Below are 15322 nucleotides of genomic sequence, written 5' to 3'. Positions count from 1 at the left end.
AGTATTCACCACTCATTCAGTCTCATCATGAATGCAGGTTATGTGCTGACTATTTGCTGTGTTTTCTATCCAGGGTGCTCGAGGTCTTGTTGGGCCAAGGGGGCCACCTGGTCCACCTGGCCAACCGGTAAGTCAACATCACCTTGATTACAGGATCAGAGCTATTCAGTCTGTCCAACTCAATAAAATGTATTCCAGTGCATGGAATTATCAGCATGCACCTGAAGATAAAAAAAACTATTGAAGTGTTTCTCTTTTTTAAATCCCACTGGGACATTACATCCATGTTTTCTGGCATTCTATCTGTGATTTATTTATTTTTTGACAGGGAATTCGTGGAATTGATGGAGTACAAGGGTCAAAAGGCAACCTGGTCAGTCCTGCTACCTTAATCTTCACTTTTTGTCATAACTACCATTATATACCAAACAGCGGTGGTTTAAATAGCTCTATGAAAATGTGTAAGTGGGTTTTGTAAAAGTGAGTTAGTGTGACCTTCTGATGAACCTGTCCACTGGGCATGTGATATAAGCTTATGACAAAGATCATGTGGAGACACGGTGTGTGATCACCAGTGTTTCTTGTTCTCAGGGTCCATCTGGAGAAATAGGGCCCCCCGGTCAACAGGGAAATCCAGGAGCACAGGTACCGTACCAACACAATAAAACCATCCTGTCACAGTGGGAGTGAACCTCATCATTACACATCCTGTGAATGTATTGATTGTAGACAATCAATTGCCAGATAATTACAGGCACTCTGTTCCCGTGCTTCTTGCATTTTTTGGCTTCTGTTTGCTTGTACACAGGCTTAGAAATTTTGCTGGCACTTTTGAACATAGGAAACATTAATAAACCATTTGCACAACACAAAAACGTACTCCATGAAAAAGCAATTATTAGCTAATGAAAGGACTGTTTTTGAAGATGCAATGTTTTTATCCCAGAGCAACAAATGTAATTTTGCAATCCTGTGATATTACAGTCACACAGAGAAAAGTAAATCTTATTTTTAGTTTTCCACCGTGTAAACAATACATCTGCCCACATATGTTGTTCATGATTCTTACATAAACACTTACCTTATTCTCACACATATAGAATCAAGTAAAATCAAGGTTCCCAGCCGTCTCCTAATCTTATGACACTTAAGCTGATTGATGCTTTGTTTTGTTCCAGGGCTTGCCTGGTGCTCAGGGTCCCATCGGATTGCCAGGAGAGAAGGTAGGTAGCATGTCTCTCACTTCATTTTAGAATTAAAGCTGCAACCTTGTGACCCCTGTCATCACGTACCCGGGGGAGGCTCGCTGAGCAGGACAGTATGACCCAGCCACTTTTGGCTCCCATTCAGACAAGACGGGCTGAGACAGGAAATCAATACTCAAGAAACACACACAGGCTTTACAGACACTGGGGACGGCCTTGGCTGGTGCACATCATGAGGCCAAACTGATAAAAGAAATACAAAATGGGAGTAATTCATAAATACAGTATGCAGCTGCACAGTGGGAAATGTGATCTCTTAGGTATGAGTGGAGATGTTGTACATCTTTGTAGCTTAACTCCGATATTCATGCCTCTTTATGTCCTATACAGGGTCCCCAGGGGAGACAAGGCATGCAGGGACTACCAGGCATTGATGGGCCTCCTGTAAGTACCCACAAATGCATAAATGCGTCAATACATGTGCTAACACAAACATAAATAAACATGCAAGTGTCTCTGCATACCTTTGCTCATGCAGTATCTATGCACATATCCTTCGAGGGTTTACTTCATCAGTCCACTCAAGTGACAAGACAACTCTGCGACATCAACTGATTTGCTGCACTTTATTAAAAACATTGCATTTTGGTACAAGTTGTTCATCAGTTATCCAGAGTTAGCCAGGCCCATGCTGTACCTCCAGCACAGAAGCTTTTGAAATACAAACTCATATCATGTTATACAAACAATAAATACATGCACTTAAATGTGTACACACATTTTGTACCAAGAACGTATAATTTGTAACATGAATTTTCTGTGATTTGCCACTAGGGGGACACAGGCGGCTCTTTTTTTTTTTTTAAAGTAATCCAAAGCTGTATGACACTTAGAATGAAATGAAAAATCTTCTTATAGACACTTTTAGATTGCAGCCATTTGCTTGACTTTCTCCTTGTATTGTTCTGCAAAGCGTTATGACACTCAGCGCTACTTTACGGTGCTCGACTCACAGTGCCACTGGGGATTCCTTTTTTTTTTTTTTTACTGATTGGCTGCATTCTGAATTGTGTATTGAGAAGTGATGTAATAATGCTGTATCTTGCTGCAGTGCTAAGTCGGTCGGATATTTATGTTCTCCCTTCAGGGTCATCCAGGAAGAGAAGGCCCCCCAGGAGAGAAAGGCGTCCAAGTGGGTAACTGCATGCCTGAAGCTCGTCTACTGTAGAGTTACAGGAAGATGTTAAAATGGCAATTTCATGTTGCTTCTTGCAATGCATTGTAGCTGCGCATTCGCTCACATTAAGGCTCATTATTATGATCATTGTGTTCCGACAATGTCATCATCGTTATTACACAAGAGTATTAGCCCATTAGAGTCAGACTCATCAGAATCAGCTGCTATTTCTGTTTCTTTTTTCCCCTCCAACAATAATGGATGGGACACAGTGAGTGAGTGCAAAGATCATTCATATCTGGTCAGAGAAATGCAGTGTTGCTGGCTGCTGCTTACTCAAACAGAAGCACTATTGTACTCTTCTTTTTCCACATAGGGTTTATCAGGTGCTCAGGGGCCTGTTGGATACCCAGGGACTCGTGGAGTCAAGGTGAGACATGACCGCATCATGATCTCCTGTGTAAAGTCCACTGATATATTTATTCCCTTGCACATTTCTTTCTGCTCGTATGTGTACTTGTGATGGACAGGCTGTTTGAGTCTATGACTGACAAGTGACAGGTGGAGGGAGAGCACCTCGGTTCTCAAGGGGGCTACTAACAACAGAGTGGAGAACAGTTGACGGATCGGAGAAATGTCAGAGCCAGATAGAACAGAGCTGTGTGCGTAGGAGTGGAACAGTCCATTTTGACTCGGTGTGCTTTTAAAAATGACTACTAAAAAGTGAACTTGTCATGAAATGGCATTCTGCTTGGTGTTTGTTTTTTCTCTTGCATCCACACAGGGTTGGTATTTTATCCCAAAGTTTGGCTCAACATCATCACATCGTATCACATTAGATGAAGCTTGACCATGTTGGCAATCATTACTTTGAAATGAGTGTGAGGTCAATATCTGTTCAACAACGGAGCAAATTTATGTCAAGAGAAAATCAATCCACGTTTAAAAATGATTTTTGGTGTTTTAAGATGAGTTATTTCTACAGATTACAGGTGAAATACGCTATTTCATGTCCAGGATAATTTCCTGAGAGTGGGCTTGTCAGTGATTCCAGTTAAATGAAGTGTTCTTCTGTCCTTTTCACAGGGTGCAGATGGAATTAGGGGTCTGAAGGGGAGCAAAGGAGAGAAGGTGAGTAAAGCAGAAAGTGAGCTTTTACTCTGCTGCTTGGGCTCAAGCTGTGGTTTACACGTTGAAGGACACTTGGCAAATGATATTAAAATGATGCCATATAAAAGCAGTCATTACACATCATCTCTTAATGCATTACAGGGAGAAGATGGCTTCCCTGGATTCAAGGGTGACATGGGCATCAAGGGAGACAGGGTGAGCCCGCCCTCTAATTACATCTCAGGTATCATCTTTTCTCAGTCTTTCAGAGAATATAAAAATGTGACTTTTCTTCTACTCTCATCCTTGACTTCAGGGTGATAACGGAGCTCCTGGTTCTCGTGGAGAGGATGGACCAGAGGGGCTGAAGGGTCAAGCAGGGCCCCTGGGAGATGCGGGACCGCCTGGGACAGCTGGCGAGAAGGTAGGTTTTTAGAAAAGTACACTGCAAGACAAGGTCAGGACATGAAAGAGAATTGGAGCAAAATCAAACGGGCAAATTGCACATCTAAAACCCCATAATGCTGCAAAACCTGGAATGTTAGGTAGAGAGTTGAGATTTTGTTTTTTGCTCAGTTTTCGGTTGTGACAAAACTTTCTTTCAAAATGAGCAATTAATGACTGAAAATACTGAACACATTCATTTTAATGCCCTCACATTTATTACTTCTGATGGTCACCCACTTCTATGGCAAAGTTGCCACAGCTCCAGGTGTGCATGTGTAGGCATGACTTTGTGTCATCACTATGGGCAATAATTTAGAAATATCGTGTCATATCAGCACATGCATAGTGCATAGTATGTCATATGATTGTGTATTATTATTCTTAATATGTGTTTTCTTTATTTCTCCTGTAACACTTATTTTATTTTTCACTGGGCAGGGTAAACTTGGTGTGCCTGGTTTGCCAGGATTCCCAGGAAGACAAGGCTCTAAGGTGATTTAACGTTGATGGGTCATTATGACCGGTTAATGCGTCCTCGGGTTCTTTCATCGGAGCTTTCAGCAGCAAGATGGGTGTCTTTGGCCGGACTGTTTCCTGTCTCATTAAAATAAAGGCTGATAAATTGCATATTTAAAAAACTGGCTATTTTATTTATAGTTCATTAGTGACATCAATTCATTACATGTTGATGAATGGTGTATTTAAGGCTGTGTTGGGCCCATGGATTAGATTTGCTTTAATTTGATACAGTAGTTAATTATAAGTTAATGAGACGTTGGCGGTGATGTGTGATGAATGTGGGGCTGAAGCTGATTAACCTCTACTTGTGTCTCCAGGGATCACTTGGCTTCCCCGGCGGGGCTGGGGTCCTCGGAGAGAAAGGACGAAGGGTGAGGACTGTGTTCTTGTACTTTTTATGTAGGCGATATTGGTGAGTAACTGAGCGGAAAATAATTAACCTTTACAATGCAGGGTCCAGCTGGTCAGCCAGGTTCTGGAGGGCAGCGAGGTCCTAATGTGAGTACAGCTGGAGGTGTAATGCTGGCACACCATATTTTAGAATTAGATACCATCGGTTTACCACACATTGTGGGAGTCGCGCGCACTGTTACATCACTGCGGTGTTTTCATATCGCCGCATATTTATCTTCCACCTCCGTAAGTTATGCATGTGCTAATCAGACTGCTGTTTGTTTTCTTATAGGGAGCCCGAGGGGGACGGGGTGCAAATGGACCCACTGGAAAGCCTGGAGAAAAGGTGAGATTACCGGCATAAACAAAGGCATATGTGCATACAGTTACACATGCATAAACACACACCTAGCTGACTCATAAAGTATGGATGAATGTGCCGACTGAGTTGGAACTGGTTGTTGCTGTTCGTTTCTAGATGACAGGCCATCTGGCACAGTGAGAAGCTACTGTCTGGCAGGGGATGCTTCAGTTTACACTATCACCCTCAAAGACCAACTTGGGAAAGCTAAAGATTTGTTTGGCAGGCAGGAAGCAGAATGTGTTTGAGTGGCTGATGTTTGACTGTGTTTTCACTTGTGTTTTGCCTTGGCCAAATGGTAGGGTACTGCTGGACAAGATGGTCCTCCAGGCTCCCCTGGGGAACAGGTAATCATTTTACTACCAGATAATACATGCAGCACTTGCATAATATCATTGCTGTAAAACCTGAAAAACAAATCTTGTCATCACTGATAAATTTTGGCAACCTGTGTTGTTGTCTTCTAGGGTCCCCAAGGACCACAGGGGAGAAATGGTGAAGTAGGACCTAAAGGGCCTAATGTGAGTCAGCTATAGTGTACTGAAAAATGTTTGTCCTGTAATTTAATATTACTCATTTGTGCCTCATCCTGCATTTTATATTCACCTTTGGTCACAGTAATTTCATTGCGGTGATGCAATGATGAAAATGCCTCCTTTTCAGGGTCCACCCGGAAAGGATGGATTACCAGGCCACCCTGGTCAGAGAGGAGAACCAGTGAGTCACTTTTGGTGTTAAAAATACACATATTTGGTAAAGAGCATTTTTCCTGCACTGTCCAGCACTAACTTCACAGACACATCAACGTGATCCATTGTATGTGTCAGCACAGCAAGCACATCAGGACATCAGCCGTGAATTACAGCATTTCCTGTCAGAGCTGAAAGGCCTACATTAAATCTAGTAAAACACTGCAATCCTTAGATTACAGGATCTATGCATACTGCTTCTAATTCACCTTTTACCTGAGGTCACCTGACTCAGTTGTGTTTTTCTTCAGGGCTTCCAAGGAAAGAACGGCCCCCCCGGCCCCCCAGGTGTTGTTGGACCACAGGTAGGAGCGCTGATATTTTCATTGATCCTTTAGGAAACGGTTGTTTGTTTCAGATAGCATATTTCAAAATAAGTGTTATGCCATGTGTGTTACACACTGTGGATGTTTTTAGGGCAAATCTGGTGAGACAGGCCCAACTGGAGATCGAGGCCATCCAGGTTCACCGGGACCACCAGGTGAGCATGGTTTACCAGGAACAGCCGGAAAGGAGGGTGCCAAGGTATGTGCTTTTCATCATAATGTCAGAAACATAATCGCCCACAAATATCACCTTTTTATTGTTGCATTAAATAAATCCCAAGGACCCTCTCAGCACTACCTTAATATCTTATCTACTGAGTCTAATCCTTTCTTCTAATTTTCTAATAAATAATAGAGGACACCTCACAGTGTTGAGTGCATTACGGCTCATAAAAGATGAATGCTCTCTTCTTGGTGTGACTTGCTGGTTTGTGTGATTTATGACTGCATAAGGGCTTGCTATCTGCTGGCTACTTGCTTTGTACCTAACTACGTATGTGTGGTTTCTAGGGAGACCCAGGTCCACAAGGATCCCCGGGGAAGAGTGGCCCTGCTGGGCTTCAAGGCTTCAGAGGAAGCAGAGGAACCCCTGGTGCAATGGTACCACTAAGTTTCATATATTTCAGATGCTCTGTCCTGCTGTCATTGTCAATAGCACATTTTCTTAAAAAATATGTAGCTTGCATTCCACTGTGAACTTGAACAAGGCAACTGACTTTAGTAAAGTAGAAGTCTGTTGGGAAGGTTGAACTTGATTGTGACGGCTGTTTGTTCTTATGTCTCTCCAGGGTCCTGCAGGTCTGAAGGGAGGAGAAGGTCTACCAGGTGTTGCAGGATCTATTGTAAGTCTGATTTTGTGAAATTGCTTTCCATCCCATCCCTTACTCCATGTTCAGCCACTATGTTATATAGAATGCAGGGACATATGAAGCAGGAGGCTGTTTCCATGGCGACAAGTGATCGTGACCACTGAATTAAATAAGAGTGAATCATGTGATATACTAACTTCAGCTCTCCTTCTCCTCTTATTTCCAGGGTGCCACTGGAGAGAGGGGCCCTGCTGGGTTGGCTGGCGCTATTGGCCAGCCAGGACGGCCTGGTGGCGTGGGTCCTGCTGGGCCGATGGGAGAGAAAGGCGAGCCAGTAAGATTTGGAACATTACTAATTTTGTTTCTTAGGCAACAATGTCTGCTAACGCATACTGCACCATCACCTCCCACCAGTGGGTAACAAACATGTGCTCTCGCTTTGGAATGTGTCATTATGAGACAGAGAGCAGCAGAGGGGTAAAGGAGACAGAGAGAAAATATGAATGTGATCAACACTGCTTTCCTGGGAGTGAGTTTCCTTCCTGGTATGATACATTAATCAATGTGTCATGCTGCTATATGAGGATAATAAGTATTGCAGCATTTGCTAGATGTGGGCTGTTTTCCCATTTGTTCCCTAGGGAGATAAGGGGCCTGTGGGGCCAGCTGGGCATGATGGAGAACAAGGACCTATAGGGCTGCCAGGAGCTGCAGGACCTCCTGGGCCTCCAGGGGAGGACGGAGACAAGGTTGGGCAGCTAGCATGGGCTACAGCACTGCTGTAAGGTTTTTGTTGGGTTTTGGGCTCTTGTTCAAGTGTGTGCATTTGTTTCCTTAGGGAGAGACAGGAGGACCAGGCCAGAAGGGCGGCAAAGGAGACAAAGGAGAAGCTGTGCGTATGAATTTTATGTGAATGGTTGTAACATGACATTACATTTGTATCACCAGGAGGTAGCAGACAAAATGGAGCTATAATTGGTTCAGGGTAAATCATTGTAATAGCTGCTTGTCTGGACAGAGCGTCCTCTGGTGTAATGAGCTTTAATCATGTCCTTTCCTCGGTGAATGTGTATTGAGTCGTTCTTTTGCTTTTTTAGGGACCCCCAGGACCTGTTGGAATTCAAGGACCTTTGGGCCAGCCAGGGCCACCTGTATGAGCCATACCACAGAATACATAATAGAAAAACATATAATCATATGATGAGTTTGTTTGGGTGTTAAGTGTATTGACCTGTCTGTGTATGTTTCAGGGTGCAGATGGTGAGCCAGGTCCTCGTGGGCAGCAGGGCATGAACGGGGCAAAAGGTGATGAAGGATATCGAGGCTTTAAAGGGGCATCTGGTCCTTCTGGACTACAGGTGAAAATTACACAACCAACTATTGCTCTGTCTCATCTGCCGTTTATACCCGAGTGTCTCCTTTTCCATGTAATTCCTGTCAACCCATCTGCATTTTTAGGGAATGCCAGGACCACCGGGGGAGAAAGGAGAGAGCGGTCATGTTGGCTCAATGGTGAGTACTCCTCAGCAATACCTGCTCATACAACAATCATCGTGATTCGAGTATTACGTTTCAACATCAGTGTGAAGTCTGTTCTCATCAGCACTGTTCTGAAATCTTATTGGATCTATTATTGAATATTGACTCCACGTTTTCTCACCTTATCCAAAAACTTTTAAATATATTTCTCCACTTTGGCCACTTTTCTTCATTTTATTGCCAATATCAACAAAGGCTCTGTGAGGATCAAACATGTATGCTTTCATCAGAAGACAGCAAATATTTTTTTTAGTAGTATAATACCGAGCTTCTGCAGATGCTGTAAATTTGTATTTCTATTTGGGGTCTAATGGGTATCCAGCTTGAGGAAAGTAAGTTGCCAGAGATTATTTTGCTCATTTTTTTTTTTTTGTAAGTTTTATACAGGTGATATGATTTTGTTCGTGACTCACTTTCTGTCATTGTATCTGGGGCATTCTGTATAAACTCTAATTAATTCATCACAGCACATGGCAATTATGTCCAAGTAGCAAGCAAATAGTACCCATTTTGTTTAAGAAAAAGAAGCTGATGCACTGACTAAGCTGGCAAGATACAATACAATGCATTCAGACTTACACCAGTGTTGTGTTTTATTTCACATTTTGTCAAATTTTATTTTTAAGGATAGATATATCAAAGACTTGGCCGTTAGCAGGATATGTTACTATTAGAAAGTGGAAAAAGTAGGGTATTCTTATTGCACAACAGTATTATAGAATTAATTTCCAAATGCCTTTCTATCAGAAAAATGTGATAGAAAGTGTAATAAGTAAATATTGTTTCTTAAGGTAAGGATATGTTTCTTTTTTAACCCTTTGTGCTTCAGTGCGTAGTAGGTGTACCGCCGGCGGTACACTTACTAATTTGCATAGGAATTTCAAGAATGTCCGACGGCTGCAAACGCAATTATACAAACACTATACGCCGATGGAAAGCTTAGATTCTCATGAATCCGCCGGTATAAACCACTTTCAGATGCGATTACCACAGCGGGTGAGAAAAACACATTTGTCCAACAAAAACGAATATTCATCCATCCGTTCTCTATACACGGCTTCAACGCACACAGCGCGACTCACGTTTCCGGGTTCATTATTACACACAGAAAAAAATATTCCACAAAAAACGGCCATAATCCAGCCTTTTACATCCAGACGACACGAGCCAGTAAACTATTTTGTCCAAAACATGTCCTGAAGTCGGTATAAAATCCACGAATCGGTCGTTTTCAAGGAAATGCACCTCACGATGTGCGTCCAATATTCCCCGTATTTTTCGTAATTTTTTTATTTAAAAATAGAATATTAGCGATTTTTTTGTACTGAAAACGGCTGGAATTGACTGCAGCTTAAAGGGTTAAGTATCCTGTTATACAAAAAGACAAGAAAAGTAATGAAAACATCTTGTTTTTAAGACTCTACCTGACCTGGTTCTTTTATTTCAAACTTTCAGGTTATCAGCAGTCTGACTTATTGCTTGTACAAAGCAACAAACCTGAGCTTGTTAAACTTTAATTAGTACCACCTATTTGGTTAATTAGCGCCAGCTGTGCTGGTTCTGCTGCTGTGTGTCACACTTGTGAGTCAACCTTCTCCTTTGTGGATAATCGTTAACATTTACTGTCCCCAAACTACAGGACGTGGTTATGAGTGGGACTGCGTTTTCTCTGGTCAGTGATTAGTCTAAATATTGTTTAGATGCTGATTGTAAAACAAGGTGTTACACTGCTATTCAGAGAAAAGCGTCTTGGCTTTGTGATTAGAACAGGCTAATGGGAGACGCTTGCACGCAAATTAAGACTGAAGAAATTTAGCTGCTCTGCTGTCGGCCTGTGAGCTGAGAGCTGTTTCCATTGTAATGGCCCTGACAGCGTTTAACAACTGACATTCCGTCACGCCTTTTGTGGAACTGTGGCAAATATGGCTAAATTTGTGTTTTCCTAAGAATAGGCATTTTTCAAAGCACTCAATTTGACTTCTCATAACAGGAAAAAGCACAGGTGTAACTAATAATGGCAGTTATGGTTATGTTCCAGGTAATGATCCTAGAAAGCAATGCCAACCAGCCAGCATGCACATGTCACATTTGAAAGAGAGATTGTCGAACTGATGTCTAACAAGTACGACACAAAGACACTGCTGAACTATTTTTACACTTGCTTTGGTTTTGAATGACCTTTACAAACTGGCTGTCCAACTTCACGCTCAACTGTGATAATATGGCTCTCTTATTTCTGTCCCTTGTATTTGGACATGTCTCTGTATTGGTTATGTCTTATGAAATGATATTCTCAACAATAATCTTGAGAAGAAAGACATCCATTTAAACCTTTAATCCTGAATACATCTTTTCAAAGTGCTGTTGATCTTTAGGACTGAATAGTAGTAGTTGTGGGTACTGTCGACCATGTGCAAAAAAGATGACCCCAGAAAATGAATAGGTGGTCCTGTATGTATAAGGAAAGGGGAAGATGAAAAGAAAAAGAAACTGACAGAGAGGAGGCAGTGGAGCAATGGAGTGGAAGGAAGAGGAGGGGCAGTCATTGTGAGCAGGAAGACGGTGTGACAGCTGCTAATCAGATTAGCCTCAGCCTTGGCTGTCTAATGAGCATCCTCCTTTGTGACAGTCATCTCACAACGCTGTCAGCCATGAACACACGCTCAACAAGATTCTCTATAGCCCCTCTTCTCCACAGCCAGATTAGGGAGGGAATGCATTAAAATGGAACCAAAACAAGAGAGAGAGAGTGCGCGAGAGAGACAAGAGGAGAGATGCTGAAGACTCAGTGGGGAAGTTTCATTCATGTGTGAGTGTTGCGGATCACAGAATTCTCCCCTCTAATGCTGAAATATCTCTCCGCCAGAAGGATATGCGTTTCCTCTAGTCCCACACAGTCTCTCTCTTGGCAGATTGTCTGTCTTTCTGTGTCAGTGTCTTTACAACACAAGGCTCCCTCCAAGACTTCAGACCGATTCAGAGCACAGCCGAACAACTACTCAACTGAAACTGAAGTAGAGCACAGTTAGGATTAATTGCTTGGCGCTCTCTTCAGCTGCACAGAAGAGTCAAATCGCATGCTGTCATCGGCTGAGAATATGGTGTTGCACATCACAGGCTAGGGGTTTCTTATTAATACGAGAGAATGAGAGGGAGAGGGTGGGTGGGAAAAATGAGAAGGAGTCAGAGTCTGTGTCATATTGAGGGTAATGACCTGTCTGGACGTCTTCATCATGTCACTGTGATAATAATCATAGATAGTGGGGCCATTGGAAAAGCAATCCACCATAGGCTGACATCTAACTCTTATTTAATTTAGGAGGCACCAGCTCACATTACATTTGTATGTCTGAGTTTCATAGATGAACTCTGTGCATATTCTAACATTTCATTTCTCTCTTCACAGGGGCCTCCAGGACAGCATGGTCCACGAGGACCTCAGGGGCCCATTGGTGGAGAGGTAGAGCATAGCTTTCATATTAATCTTTTTTTAATCGCAATTTAAAGGACGGCCTGACTATATTACAAGCATTACTGTTTCACAGAGGCAGATATAAGAGAACACTCGATGCACGTACAAGTATCTGGAGAAAGTAAAAGGAGAATTTCCCTGTGGGCTTCCACTCAGGTTTTATCATTTATGAACAAGCTGCTCAAATGCATCTTCATAATACAACCGTTAATATCATGTCTTGCTCAAAATAATATTCCTTGAAAAAAAAAATGTAAATGGAACATTCACTGATTGTAAATAATCAAATTATTATTTTGATTGAAACTGTAAATGCACCAGCACGGTCCATTTCATTTGGTAATGCTAATCAGCATAATCAGCATTACCAAACAGTCTAATTTGGATTCTCGTGATGAATGAATGTGCATAATATTTTGTGATTTCTGCCTGTCATGTTTAAGCCTGGTGTCTTTGCATTTTCAAGGTTAATTGAGCTTTGGAAATATTTATTCTTTGTTCTTGTTTTCATTTTTTTGGTAAGTGTTTTTTAAAGTTACATTAAATTTGCTCAGTTTCTAGATTTAATCAAATAAATCTGTAAATGGAATTTTGAAGGTTAAGGTGTTTTTTTAGACAGTACCTTTATATGTCCCAAGCCTCTTCAGATTTGAACTCTTCCTGCCATAGACCCTTCATTTCTTTTGAAACTTGAATTATTCAATAGTATTAGGATATAATCCTTGGGTAAAAGTTATATTTACTGCTCTATGAATCATTAAGAAGTATCAGACTATTATCCCTGAGAGGTAGTTATATTTACCTCTAGTAATGGTCGTCCCCCTGCAGCTTCTCATGCCGGTCAATTATTCAGCAGTGAGATGCAGTAAGCTGTATGCGTGTGCTGCCAGTGCTTCATCATGGGTGGCTTGGAAATACAGTGGTGCAGAGATGGTTAGATCCATAAATGGACTGTTAGAGGAGTAGTGCAAAAGAGCAAAATGGAGCAAGATTACATTTAAGGAAAGCAGTTGACAGCAGGAGCTCGGTAGTGGTGCATGGCTGGATTCAGCTCTCACGTTTGTGCACTTTGCCAAAGACGTGTTTGCTGGTTTTGTCTCAGGACACAACACAGAATACACTGACACACATGAGTGCATGCTGTCACTCATGCACAAGCACATGCAAACACTAAACTGATTGAGCGAGGGAAAATAGAATCCACACTATTTAGACAATATCCACATAGAAAAACTGGCACTCACTGTTTTCCTTATGTTGTGATAATTCTGTTCCAGTTTCAGCATTCTGTGAGCAGAACTGCTGACAAACAAACAGAGAATACTGCACAATGCTGCAGAATCAGATTTCCCAAAATTAAATGAATATTTCAAACTTGCCCTTGTTTTATGATGTTTTTGTTCAAGCTGCTGTCTTTCTCCTCTTGCCTCAGGGTCCACCTGGAATGTCTGGTGGAGTTGGTCAGCCTGGACTTGTTGGAGAGAAGGTCAGCATTTCCCAATAGCAACCGTGCACATACAGCAGAATGGTGGTGTGTGCATGTGTATATTTGACCATCAGTGTGTGTGATGAGTTGTTGTCTTATCAAATGTTGCTTCTCCATCAGGGTGAGGATGGGGAAGCTGGAGACCCTGGGTCAGCTGGAGAGCCTGGCATTGCTGTAAGCCACATTGGTTTCTTCTCCTCTTTTTTATTTTGCTCAAGCTCATTTTTTCTCCAGTCACTCTCTTCAGCCTCTCAGTGATTGTCATGGGATTTGCTGGTGTCCTAGGGTGGTAAAGGCGATGTAGGGGAGAAGGGTGATTCTGGCCCCCCCGGTGCGGCTGGGCCTCCAGGACCGAGAGGAACACCAGGAGAAGATGGACCCAAAGGCAACCTTGTGAGTCTCTGTGGAGTGACATTTTCTTGCTCTAGTTATCAGGCCAGTCAGTCTGTTAATGTCATGCATGATCACTCATTGTTTTTGTCCGTAGGGTCCGATAGGATTCCCTGGAGATTCAGGGCCCCCTGGAGAAGCTGGTGTCAATGTGAGTGATTGTTGTTGTTGTTGTTGTTGTTGCATTACTATTTTTTATTATTAAGAATAATTTATTGTTACTGTATTTTTGATCACTTTTTTACATTGTGCTTCTTTTATTCAGGGAGCAGATGGTGGACCAGGGCCTAAAGGAGACAATGGAGAACCTGGCAAAGCAGTAAGCATTTTTATTTATTCACCTATTAACACGATTAGCTCTTGTTAGCTTAGATGAAATCTGTATTCTCTGTGTCACAGTGACATGTCATGGCTTTCTTCTCAGTATCTTTAGGCCTAGGAGGCAACATGTTTCTATTTTCACTTGTTCTGTTTTCTGCAGGGCCCCCCTGGAGCCTCTGGAGAGCCCGGTCCTGCAGGACCTCCTGGACGGAGGGTGAGCTTAGTCTGTTGTATAGGTTTGTCTGCATGCACAAGTATGTAGTTACATTATGTGTTTATTTACAGTTAAAGGCTAATGCCATTGTCACAACAGCTAATGTCTATAGTCTCTATCAGGGTCATGTAGGTGCTGCAGGAAAAGAAGGGAAACAAGGCATGAAGGGAGCCAAGGTAAGGACAAACACTGAGCTCAGTGGCCTTTCAGCCAAGCCTTGATCATCAATTTTGCTTCTAATGCCTTGTTGTTGCTGTTGTTTGTCTCGCTGTTTAATAGGGGGCGACAGGAACCCTGGGTCCAGTGGGGAAGACAGGCCCAGTGGGACCCCAGGGGCAGCCAGGGAGGTCTGGTCCAGAAGGGCTCAGAGGCATTCCAGGTCCTGCGGTCAGTATCAAGGGACCAGGGATTCAAAATGCTATTTTAATTTAAACTTGGCATAAGATTGGGACTATTTACTCACATCTACAATTCATGGGTTTATTTTTCAGGGCGAGCAAGGATTAAATGGACCTCCAGGACAGACTGGACCACCAGGACCAATAGTAAGACCCCTAAATATGGTTGATAAGAGAAGCTGCCAAGTGTGAGCAGAGGCAGTTTTACATATAAAAAAAGATCAACACAATAACAGCATATTTCCTATTCAGTGTCTACAGCAGGGATGTACCTGATTAATACATCTGACATTGCTTGTAGGGGCCACCGGGACTTCCAGGATTAAAAGGAGATCCTGGAACCAAGGGAGATAAGGTAAGTGTTTAGCCCTTGATTGAGACAACAATGTTCAACTGATGTACATCA

General features: G+C 42.4%; 1 protein-coding gene across 2 annotated transcripts in view; it reads left to right on the top strand.

The window, feature by feature from the left end:
- The window catches only part of col5a3a (collagen, type V, alpha 3a), a 45949-nt gene that overhangs the window by 26247 nt on the left and 4380 nt on the right, over positions 1-15322 (top strand). The window contains exons 21-58 of one of the 2 annotated variants that reach the window (XR_007938781.1): positions 74-127; positions 329-373; positions 592-645; positions 1179-1223; positions 1596-1649; positions 2353-2397; positions 2759-2812; positions 3469-3513; positions 3655-3708; positions 3809-3916; positions 4378-4431; positions 4776-4829; positions 4912-4956; positions 5144-5197; positions 5515-5559; positions 5680-5733; positions 5876-5929; positions 6213-6266; positions 6379-6486; positions 6798-6887; positions 7076-7129; positions 7323-7430; positions 7738-7845; positions 7935-7988; positions 8194-8247; positions 8347-8454; positions 8555-8608; positions 12042-12095; positions 13540-13593; positions 13714-13767; positions 13879-13986; positions 14081-14134; positions 14249-14302; positions 14465-14518; positions 14631-14694; positions 14798-14905; positions 15010-15063; positions 15218-15271. Coding sequence is in view for 1 of the 2 variants with exons in the window: in XM_051941373.1 (XP_051797333.1) it covers positions 74-127; positions 329-373; positions 592-645; positions 1179-1223; positions 1596-1649; positions 2353-2397; positions 2759-2812; positions 3469-3513; positions 3655-3708; positions 3809-3916; positions 4378-4431; positions 4776-4829; positions 4912-4956; positions 5144-5197; positions 5515-5559; positions 5680-5733; positions 5876-5929; positions 6213-6266; positions 6379-6486; positions 6798-6887; positions 7076-7129; positions 7323-7430; positions 7738-7845; positions 7935-7988; positions 8194-8247; positions 8347-8454; positions 8555-8608; positions 12042-12095; positions 13540-13593; positions 13714-13767; positions 13879-13986; positions 14081-14134; positions 14249-14302; positions 14465-14518; positions 14641-14694; positions 14798-14905; positions 15010-15063; positions 15218-15271 (2412 nt within the window). In the remaining variant the exon portion in view is untranslated. The remainder of the gene's footprint in view (positions 1-73; positions 128-328; positions 374-591; positions 646-1178; positions 1224-1595; positions 1650-2352; positions 2398-2758; positions 2813-3468; positions 3514-3654; positions 3709-3808; positions 3917-4377; positions 4432-4775; positions 4830-4911; positions 4957-5143; positions 5198-5514; positions 5560-5679; positions 5734-5875; positions 5930-6212; positions 6267-6378; positions 6487-6797; positions 6888-7075; positions 7130-7322; positions 7431-7737; positions 7846-7934; positions 7989-8193; positions 8248-8346; positions 8455-8554; positions 8609-12041; positions 12096-13539; positions 13594-13713; positions 13768-13878; positions 13987-14080; positions 14135-14248; positions 14303-14464; positions 14519-14630; positions 14695-14797; positions 14906-15009; positions 15064-15217; positions 15272-15322) is intronic. The other variant, XM_051941373.1, reaches the window with a different exon arrangement.

This window comes from Acanthochromis polyacanthus, chromosome 21 (assembly GCF_021347895.1).
Source record: "Acanthochromis polyacanthus isolate Apoly-LR-REF ecotype Palm Island chromosome 21, KAUST_Apoly_ChrSc, whole genome shotgun sequence".
NCBI classification, from domain to species: domain Eukaryota; kingdom Metazoa; phylum Chordata; class Actinopteri; family Pomacentridae; genus Acanthochromis; species Acanthochromis polyacanthus.
Note: the sequence above shows the minus strand (reverse complement) of the source record. Positions and strands in the feature narration are given on the sequence as shown.